Raw genomic sequence first — 11236 nt, 5'->3', positions numbered from 1 at the left:
TTTGTAGTTTCTTTATTTGTTGAGTTTGACTATTTATGTATTATGATTATAGTCTTTGGTTGTAATTTTACCAGCATTTTATTGCCCTGAAAGGTTTTTATGACTTACCTAAGTATTTTTTTCAAAGCCTTCATAGACCCGAACAAAATTATTTCAAATATGTACAGTCAGCGTCTAAAGTAGACAAAAAATTCGCAACACGTCTTTGTTACAGTTGGATTAAGGTTGTGTTGTCTTTGGTCACTTTGGATGTCATAGATTTATTTGATGCTGACTGTAAGTACTTCTAAGAATTTCTAGGTCGTTTGACTATGTTTATAAAATCAATACAAGGTGGACCTGATAAGGGTAGCAGGAAGGTGCTGGATGCAGGCCGCTACCAACCGTGCGATGTGGAAGTCATTGGGGGAGACCTGTGTTCAGCAGTGGACGTTCTATGGCTGAAATGATGAATGATTATAAAATCTACCAAGGATTAGAATTAGACTGAAATTCAACTGTACTTCCAGCATTTTCAGGATAGTTTCTTTTGAAACATTTATCTACACTTATCCAACTTCTAACTCCTCCTATGTTCTTCTGATTAAGTTCGTTGCGGTTAATTACAGTTTAACTTTTCCCCGGGACAAACTTGACCTTCACTGGTTGCGTTTTTATTAGAGGTCAAGCTGTAGATCCTGGCTACACAGGAGTTGCAGCGGTGGGAACGAGAGGTGGGAATAGTCCCGTACTTATTTAACTCATATGAGTGTGGTGAAAATTACCTTTCCACGTGCCACAATTTCAAAATATCTTGAGAAACAATTTTATCAAAATACCTGCTCAATTTCGAACCAAGTGGGTTTCGTAAATACTTTTAAAAGAATTTAGCAATAATTAGGTCAGTAGGAAAATTCTACGAAGTACATAAATAGGGCCAAATAATTGAAACATCAGTCTGTTTGTTTGGTTTCAACAATATGTTGTTGAAGATAGTGTTTATTGTAGTAATAGCCACTGTAAGTATGAAATGTATTTTTTAACTTGAGTATGAGCCAAGTGTGTAGAGTCGTAGTTTTCTTGCAATAAGCCATAAGTCAGACTAGGACCATGGTCTTACGCCCGTATTCACAAACATTACTATGAGGTCTCACTGCGCGTGGACGCACAGAGTGACACACGAACCAGTCACAGAGCTCTATTCAACGCTGTGCGTTCGTTTTGCTACTTCACTTAAGCAAGCATCGTTTGTGAATACGGCCGTTAGTATCTAAGCCAAGTAAAGAGTCGTGATTTTCTTGGAATGAGCCATCTAGGACTATGGTCTTTTTTGACGTCAGGAAATGCTTTGCTCATATCCACTGGTCGATGGGGACGGCCAGTGGGTTATGTGGGACTTTCCCCGCCTAGCCACTAAAGGCGGGGCCTACCCACTAAAACTCGACGGTTTCCACCAGAGCCCAAAGAAACGGAGCCGCGAGTTATTGTCCTGGTTGGACATTCGTCCGCAGCTCCGCCTCAGGCTAGAGGCTCGCTCACGAGCGAGCCACTCTGGCTTCGAGGGAACCCGCAATACTCTCCTCCAGTTATTTTTTATAGAGGTTTTCTCCTCGCGGCCCTGGTACAACAGGACCCCCGGCCCGCCGTAGCGGGTTACGGTCTGCTCTATGCCGCTGCTCGGTCAGCTCTGCTGATCAGAGAAGTACCGAGAGCGGCCCTCCAAAGAATGGGTTCGGGCAAACGCCCCGCCAGCCCCCAACTGTGGGGGTTTTTAAAGATTTCCCCTGCATCTTGGCCCGGGCAAATGCCTCGACGGTCCCCGGCCCACTCAATTGTGGGTTACGGGTTGCCCAACAGGCCCGCCGAGTTAACGAGACCTGCCGCGCAGGTGAGAAGTTAGCCGCCCGCACAGACCACGCGGACCGGACGTTGCCCAGGGTGCACCACGAGGAGGTCCCTCACCATCGCACCCCATGGTCATAGTCTGACTTGGCTCATTTGGCGAAATAATGTCTAGGTCGTTCAGCCCAGACAATAACTCGCAGTTCCGTCCCAAAGATTTTGGAGAACACCGTTAGATTTAAGTGAGTAGGCCATGCCCATCTGGCAGGGAGAGCCTCACATAACCCACAGGTTCCTCCGGGCCAGTGGGTATGCAATTATTCGAAATGCTGACCACAGTTATAACGCTTGTTCTCAGCGAGTCACACCGAGTACCTACTTAACTCTGTTACTCAGTGGGAATATTTTTCCCAACGATCGAGTCACACACGTTCAGACAAAATTATGTATTAGTTCATAATTTCGTTTTAGTTTGTAGTTTTTTTGTGCAATCTTTCTCCAGTTGAATGCTAAGATATACAATATCAATCTGGTATTAAAATACCTACCTACTTCTTTAGTAACATCAAAAGATTATCAATACTAAACATGTGTAAATCCACTTTGATTTAGATTAAAGAATTAGCTCGTCATCGGGTACCATTGCCCTTAGCTAGACAATAAACTCTACAATACGAGGTATTAAAAAACAGTTTTTGTTTGTGGTCTAGCACAGCGGTTCTCAATCTTTAGGGCCCGTAACTAAGTCCTGACAAGACTGAGAGAAATCAGGAATTCCAAGAAAACTACGAGTCTACTACACACTTTAGTCTTATTTTAAAGATTAGAGACGAAGAGAAGTTGGCATCTTTATTGCTCACCACACAAAGCTTTCAAAATCATAAATCAAAATCAAAATTATCTTTATTTATGTATTACTAATTAAATTAGTAGGTACTTACAAATCGCCAAATGCTCTTAAGGAGCCTATACCTGTCTCATTCTATTTTGCCCTACCAGCACTTTATGTGCCAATGCAAATATTCCCGCTAACTCCTCCAGCTGAGTGAAGTATTATACTTGTTACTTTAACAATCCCCTTCAGATACACCAACAATTATAGTCCAGCGATCGATGGGGATCGAACATAGCATTCCTTCAATATACAGTCAGTCTGACACAGTGGGGCTCTGGTCGCCCCATTAACTAAGTTAAAAAAGTTTGAGCATCGCTCGTTTCTCATAAAGTAGGGGTTAAAAGTACGCACTATTCACCTTTGACCTTTCGACTATTGACACGACCTTTGCAACCTTACCAAGCGTTATATTGAACATCAAATTCAGCAAAATAAATAAAAACCCACGCACAGTAATGTAAATAAACTCTGAAAAATCAAATCACGCCCACATTTACGAGTATCCATCCATTATCTACCATCTACAGCAGGGGTGGCCAAACTTTTTACCTGCAAGGTCTACTTATACTCGAAAATATTTCTTTCCTTATATTAATATTTCTGTCCTTCAGTCAAGATTATTTATTGGTCGTATCGAGCAGTCTGGAAATTCTGGAATGCATTCTCTCAGCGGTCGCAGGTTTTTTATACATAAGTACACAGGTGGCCCGCGCCCCCCTTTAAAGGTCTTTGCGCCTCCCCTAGGGGGCGCGCCCCTCACTTTGGGAACCAATGGTTTAGAAAAAGTAAAATAAAATGTCACTTTAAGAAAACGTTTTGCTATATCATTTTACTGTGACATCGACTCTACAGTGACCGTGAAATTAAATGCAATATTATGAATCAGCAATGACATTGAAATATCTGGGTCAAGTTTCTGAAAGCTTAGCATTTTGCATTTCTGCACAACAATGGAAATATTCACGTACTTATGTAATCGACATGTTTATGCATGACTTACGATCCCTTACGATCAAGTGATTTATGAGTATCAACTAAACGTTCAATCCACTTATTTCTATCTGGACAAATTTTAATGGCCTATCAATACTCGCCACCGGGGGTAGAAAAACTTTAAGGGACTCGACTCTACTACCCTCGCCTATGTAATACAGTAGGTAGACTAAGAGCTAGTGAACGCCAGACCTACTTTATTTCAAAAAATGCTGAAAGTTTGTCAGCGCATGCTCCCAACATAGGTAAGAACGTTACGCCCGTATTCACAAACGATACTTGCTTAAGTGAAGCAGCAAATCGAACGCACAGCGTTAAATAGAGCTCTGTGATTGGTTCGTGTGTGTCCCTGTGGGTCCACGCGCACTGTGAGACTTCATAGTAATATTTGTGAATACGAGCGTTAGTCAACAGGGTCAGATGCCCATCCTAGAGAGAGAACTACAGAGAAAATTTAATGATATACCACGTTCTTGCAACTCACGATGGCGAGTGAGCTTTACTTGTGTGTGTACATGTACAGTCGCGGAATGAAAAGGTTCGTCACCTTAGTGTCGGTTTTCGCTTGCACTAGGTATTATAATAGTCAAACCTGCCAACATAACAGTGCAAGAAACAGTGCTGCTAACATTTAAATAAATAATATGACGTTTGCTAACGAATAAGGTTTTGCTTGTTTATTTTTCTATCCCATCAGTGCAATGCAATGACAATGATGACATTGACCAATTGACAATAGTTTTTTTTTATTTAATAGAAATAATAATGGCAGGTTGAACCAACAAAAAGGTTTTAGTTTATCAATCATAATAATCTTCTTGACAAGATAAATCGTCAAACAACTGATCTGAATAATTTTGAACTTTACTGACGAACAGTTAAAGATTATTTTCTCTAACTCGAGATTATTCTGTAACATAGTTTCAAAAGGTAATATGTGCTCGCGATTCGTTGAAGGAATCAATCTGAAAACTGACGAACCTTTTCATTCCGTGACTGTACATGCACAGAACGATAGTGTAATGTCTATCAAAACTTTTAAAAAGACGAACAGTAGCGAGCCACCACACATGTAAAGCTCACTCGCCTTCGTGAATTGCTACAACTCATCATCATCATCATCTCAGACATAGGACGTCCACTGCTGAACATAGGCGACGACATCATAAAGGTAGCAGGAAGGCGCTGGACGCAGGCCGCTACTAACCGGGCAACATGGAAAGCATTGGGGGTGGCCTATGTTCAGCAACAACTATACTTAGTTTATTTTTATTTTTACAGGCACAATGTCAGCTGCTCACCATCCCACCTCTACCAATACCACCACCAGCGATCTCAGCATCAGCAGCGGCTTCAGCTTCAGCTTCGATAATTGAAGATATTTACCCACCAGTTTACCCGCCCTTTAATTATCCGTTCCCAAATTATCCCCAACCTACCCCCATTAATCAACCCTCTAAACCTTCTCCCCGCTCACAGTATCTTCTACCACCTCCTCAGCCAGTATTTGTTGACCAGCCATCAGAAATCTCGGTTTCATCGGTAGCTTCAGCTTCAATAGTTGAACAAATAGCGCCGCCAGTTTACCCCCCATTTAATTACCCCATCCCAAATTACCTCCAATCTGCCCCTGTCGTTACACAGCCCCCAAAACCACGTTTACCGTTTCCCCAAAATCAGTCACCAGAAATCTCAGTTTCATCGGTCGCTACAGCTTCGGTAGTTGAAGAAATAGCGCCGCCAGTTTACCCTCCGTTTAATTACCCCATCCCTAGTTACCCTAATAATTCCCCACCCATCATTGCACAACCCCCAAAGCCATACTTACCATTGCCCTATCCTTCACCACCAAAAACTGTTCAGCCGCCACCAGAAATCATACTCTCATCGGTCGCCACCTCTACAATAATTGAAGAAATAGCCCCGCCACCGTTTATTTATCCCACCCCAAATTATCCCCCTCCTTCCCCACCTATCGTTGTTAACCCCCCAAAACCGTTTCCCTACATACCTAAACCAAAACCTTTACCAATACCTCATCCAGTGGTTGTTAACCCGCCTCATCCAGTAGTTGTAACCCCGCCTGCCATAGAAATATTGCCGCCAGTGCCGCAAATTATCCCGCCAGTGGTTGTGCCAGAAATACCGCTGCCAGTGACGTGCCCGTATCTTTCTGCATTTGCATCGCCGTTTCTGCCAATTCTGCCACCAGCTTGCACTGAGTGTTGTCGTTGCCAGCATTTGAGGAAGATTCCCATCGCCCCACCAATGATTTAATTAATTTTGATCAGATTGTTTTATTAAATAATAATAAATAAATAAATAATAGCAAAAAAAAAACATTTTCAGCGGCTTCTGCACTAAGCTAAGGCTTGTATCGCAGCTGCCAAATAACACAACTAAAAAGTAAATTACAGTAGCAGTCAGACGAACAGTTTTACTTTTATTCTAGTGGCAAAATGATATGGGTAATATGAAATGTTGTTTTTTTATTTAACATCCATTGTTTAAAACATTGGGTGTCGCAAAATTACTCAGAGAAGATATTTTGAAATAAAATTATTATGACCTTTATTCAAGCTTTTTATTATTTTCCATAATTTAATTTCTCATTTCATTAATGAAGCCCACTGCTGGACGTAAGCCTGACTAAGAACATGATAGCTTGATTCATTCAACTTTTGCCAACCGTCTTGTCTGTCTTGATCGTCAGGTCATCAAACAGTATCTTATCAAAATTAAATAATGCAATAATGATGTAAGAATATTGAAATTTATCATTATTGGGACATGAATTTCAGATTGGTAATATTGTCAAACACTTTACATAATATTAATAAGACAAGATATTACATTAACTTTTATGTAATCGTAGATAAAAAATATTCAAAAAGGTAAAACAAGTTTATAAATTTTATTTAAAAGCAGTAGTAGATAGGTACCATAGTTTATTCTAGTAAAACAATGAAGGAGAATATAATTTATTGTTTTATAATAAATATTATATTGTTATCGGTAAGTGGTCGTAAAATTAACGTTATTTTTTAAAGATTACTTACTCCAATATACCTAAATTTAATACTTAGTTGTTGTTTACGAGTAGTACTTAAATTTTTCTATAAATCATGCATCGATTACAGCTCACATCTGCCGAATACTATGAGTACTCCAAAAGCGTCAAAAGGTACTACAAGAACTATCCAGAGATGACGTCATCTGCCTCCACGACTACAAATATCTACAGCACAAGCCCCCCACCTAACCCCCCTATGGCATATGCCAGTCCTGCCCCAAGTCAAAACGCACCAAATCCAGTGGTAGTTAAAGGGGCATACGCTACTCAAAATCCGTATGGGAGCCAGCCAGTCGTGTACCCGCCAAAGAGTGAATTTGCCCCGCCAAGCCATAGTTACCCTGCCCCGCCAAACGCTGGTTACTTGCCCCCGCCAAACGCTTACGTGGCCCCGCCAAACGCTTACGTGGCCCCGCCAAGCAATGCATTTGCCCCGCCAGTCACGCCGCCAAACGCTCTGGCATTCCCACCGCCAGTGCCAGTGCCGCCACCTATACCACCTCGCACTCCTGCTTCTCAGTCGAACTCTAGGTATAATAGGAATATGAAAATTCCTCCTCCTTTTGTCTAAGTTGTTTATTATTGTAAATTATACTTATTTATTGAAGTTTTTATGAGTTTCATTTTTTAGAAAGAGATGACGATATTATAGGGTTACTTAACCTAAGTTGAAGTTAACATTATAATACTTATATTGAATTAGTAACAAAGTCTTTATAATTTATAAACTACGTTTATTTGATAAATACTTGATAGTATGAAGTTGTAGAAGATCTCTTAGCAAAATGGTTCTTATTGGAGCCATGTAAAGCCATTTTAACTATTGGCAGAACATTTTTAACCATCGTAAAAAAGAAGACTTTAGATGCAGTTTTAGATGCAGCTAAAACACTGTAAATATTGTAAACAAAAACTAATCTGAACCTGAATTTTGACTAGATTGAGGCTTTTTGGGGTGAATTTCAACATTTAAAGCAATCATAAAAATAAGAATCTATGACTGAAATTGAAAAATCTTGAGCGAGTTTCGAGCATTATAATACGAACCCTAAATTCGTGATTGCTTCCTCGAATCAAAATCTATACCTACCAAGACATTACATCGTTTAACTCCACTGAAATGCAAACTTAATTTCGTTCAATTGCCAACTGTTTATTCCAAACAAGTTTCTAATTGTAATCAAGCACTAGTCTATAACTCGAGCAATGACCTTCTTTCCACATCGATTGGCTCAGCTTTCAGCAAGGACGCCCAAGGTCGCCCTTCGCTTGAAGGACGCTCGTGTTGTATCCAGGGCCTTAGCTAGGGGGTGGGGGGCATTATAGAGATTGCCCTCCTAAAAGAATATACCTACTAATTTCATAATAGAGCCAATGCTCTAATAATAAAATGTTATAATGACTATAATATAATCTTAATGTTTCTTTCTTTCTTTCTAAAATTGCCGTACCCCTCAATTACCATCGAATATGTTAGTTAATACAGTAAATTCATAATTTGATGTTTAAAAAAAACTATACTCGTAGAGCAGAGATTTTAAATAACTTAGGATTAAGCAATGAATCATGTAATTCTTTCGGAAGGTTATTTCATTGCGTCAAATGATTAAGTAATAATTACCCTCCTCCCCTTTTTACTGGTTGTTTCCCACCCTCCAACTAAGCTCGCATATGCTGAGCCTCATCCTTTTGCCTCTTTTGTTTTTTAATGTAATTTTTTTTGTTTATATTTCTATGTTTGTAAAGCATGTAAAAACGAGCCTATAAAGTATTATCTTATCTTATCTTATCTTAATAGTTAGTTAGCTACGTGGTGATAATAACACATGGTAATCCATACTTACTAAATAATAAATTAGCTCTATCTGTCTGTGAACCTGGATGAAAATTTGGTATAGAAATAGACCGAGAGCTGAAAAAAACATAGAATAGCTTTTTCCTTTTTTTTAAAGGGGACACGTGTGCGATAAACTAAAGTTTTTCTGTGACAGACTGATATTCATGAGTTTGAAGTGAAGCCGTGATTTTTGCTACTTGCCTCATTTTTGTTGTAACGACCGCTACCTTATTTTAATTTCGTCCTGGCTACGGCCCTGTTTCAGCCGAGGTTTCACGTGCTAGCGTTTCCCCAGGTACGTTTAAAAATAGATCTGACGTCAGTTCAAAGGTTTATAAAGAAACTGTTTTCTTTATAAAAGTAATTTGAATGGTACCTATCATGTTGAAAATAATGAGGGTTCTTGGGAAAATAAATAGTATTTTTTTATATTCTCGTCAGTCTTATAAAACTGTGATTGTTTAATTAATGTTCTAATTTAATTTGATGAGGACAAAGTAAGGTTTAATAACCTATAGGTAGTCGCAAACCACTTAGAAACAATATCTGTTACAAAAATGTAAACTTAACTAAGTAACAATTTAAGCTATTTTATGAGCCAAATATTGGTTTTCAAACAAAAAATATCATAATCGGTCCATTATTTTAGTTGCCCGTTCGCTTTAACAAAATGTTCTCTAGCATAGACATCTACATTTTTAATAGAAGTAATTTCGAAAAACTTTCCTACATTTCAATATTATTACTAGTACAGATAGATACTATCTCTATCAGTACAGATGGTAATTTCACAATAAATCACAATGTGAGTGATCGTGTTTCTCAAAATAAAGTAAAAGATAATTTCGCGATTCAGTTATAATAACACGTTCAAATGATAGAAGATATCTTACTATCGATTTAAATAATCGAGATAAATAAAGTTTAATCGATAAAGTTTACATAAAACAGTTATCGGATTTAAAAACTTCTCAGTCTTTGATATATCCCAATGGGGAGATTATTGAGTTGAAACCCAATATGGCGACTATTCAGCCATATTTTTTGCTGATGCAGTTGTTGTTTGTGCAGGTAAGCTTCATTTTTGATTTACCTAATACCTACAAAGTGTTTTAATTTTATTAGACTGAATTGCATCACCTTAACTTGATTCGTAACTAAGTAGAATAACTTTAACCGGTGTTTTTGTATTGAGTTTAACTTTAACCGGTGTTTTGCACACTATAGATAGTGACGTACCGGAATACACGCGGGCGAAGAGCAGTAAATATTTAAACTTTTATAATTTCCCAAGGCTGTCTGGTCTGTCTTTCTGTTACCATAAGCGTACTCTATCATAATAATATTCACAATAATAGTTATGAGATAGTTTGAGACTCAGGGAAAAACTAAAGAAAATCAGGTCTATTTTCATCTCTCATTCCCACCGCTGCGACTCCACCTGTGTAGCAGCTTGACCGCTAATAAAAACCCACCAGTGAAGGTTAATGAAGTTTGTCCCGGGGGAGAGTTAAACTGCCATTTTACCCGAAACGAAATTAATCAGAAGAACATAAGAGAAGGATCAGATACTTAAGTAGTTTTTATCCTGGTTTGTTTATTCCACAGAATGTGTTCAGCCAAATCGTGCCAATCGGCAATGGCTGCTTCTGCCAGAAGCCACCGGTGCCTCAGAACCAGGTGATCAATCTTCAGATCCCAAATCCTGGCTGCAACTGCCAAAATAATCTGCCATACAACGTGCCAGTCAACTTCAACAACGTGCCAATCAACAATTTTCCAGTCAACCAGCTGCCAGTTGTGAATGGCATAATAAACAACGGTGTCCAACTCAACAAGAGACCTCAATATCCTAATATACCAAACTTTAACTTGCCAATGGGTAGCTTACCAATTATCAATAATTTGCCTGTTAACAATGTACCGGTTTACAACAATATGCCAGTGGCCAACGTGCCAGTATTCAACAACTTGCTGATTGGCAATAATCTGCCAGTCAACAACATACCGCCAAACGGTCTCCAAATTAACAGACTGCCAGCGTTTAACAATATCAACATTGGCAATAATATGCCAGTAAGAAATAATCTGCCAATGCCGAATACTTTTATTCCTGGCATGCCAGTGGCAAATAACATTCCTGTAAACTGCTTAAACGGTAATGGGTTGGTAAATCTACAAAATTGTATACAAGTGCCGAACGCAGTAAATCTACCAATCCCAAATAATATACAATTTAAAAACATCAATCCACCACAGAATTTCAACGTCCAACCCGTGAACAATTTGGTATTTGGCCCGCCAAGCAACTTCCAAATCCCCAATTTACCTATTGGCCAGCCAAACAGTATTCAATTCACGGACGTGCCAAGCGGAATTCAACTGAACCAGTTGCCAATGCCAAATGGGTTCAATCAGCAAAATTATCAAAATGGACAGATAAATAGTGATTGTTCTTGTAACCAGCCAAGTATGCCAGTTGTAGTCGAGAATGGCTTGGCCAATCAGCCAAACAGTGGGCCAATAGTATCGATGAATGGACTACAGCTTGGCGGGCTTGGCGGACTTGGCAATTTACCGCTGTTTAATGGCCTGCCAGTAATTGGCGTGCAAGAAA

General features: G+C 39.3%; 1 protein-coding gene across 1 annotated transcript; it reads left to right on the top strand.

Moving 5' to 3' along the window:
• The first annotated feature begins 6834 nt into the window (after positions 1–6834).
• On the top strand, positions 6835–7353 carry LOC114360633 (extensin-like). The gene has a single exon (XM_028315387.1). It carries the CDS (start codon positions 6835–6837, stop codon positions 7351–7353), a length of 519 nt encoding a protein of 172 aa, XP_028171188.1.
• The last annotated feature ends 3883 nt before the right edge of the window (positions 7354–11236 follow it).

Source organism: Ostrinia furnacalis, unplaced genomic scaffold (assembly GCF_004193835.3).
Source record: "Ostrinia furnacalis isolate ACB-3 unplaced genomic scaffold, ASM419383v2 OfSCF5107, whole genome shotgun sequence".
Classification (NCBI taxonomy): domain Eukaryota; kingdom Metazoa; phylum Arthropoda; class Insecta; order Lepidoptera; family Crambidae; genus Ostrinia; species Ostrinia furnacalis.
This window is presented reverse-complemented; position numbering and strand designations above follow the sequence as displayed.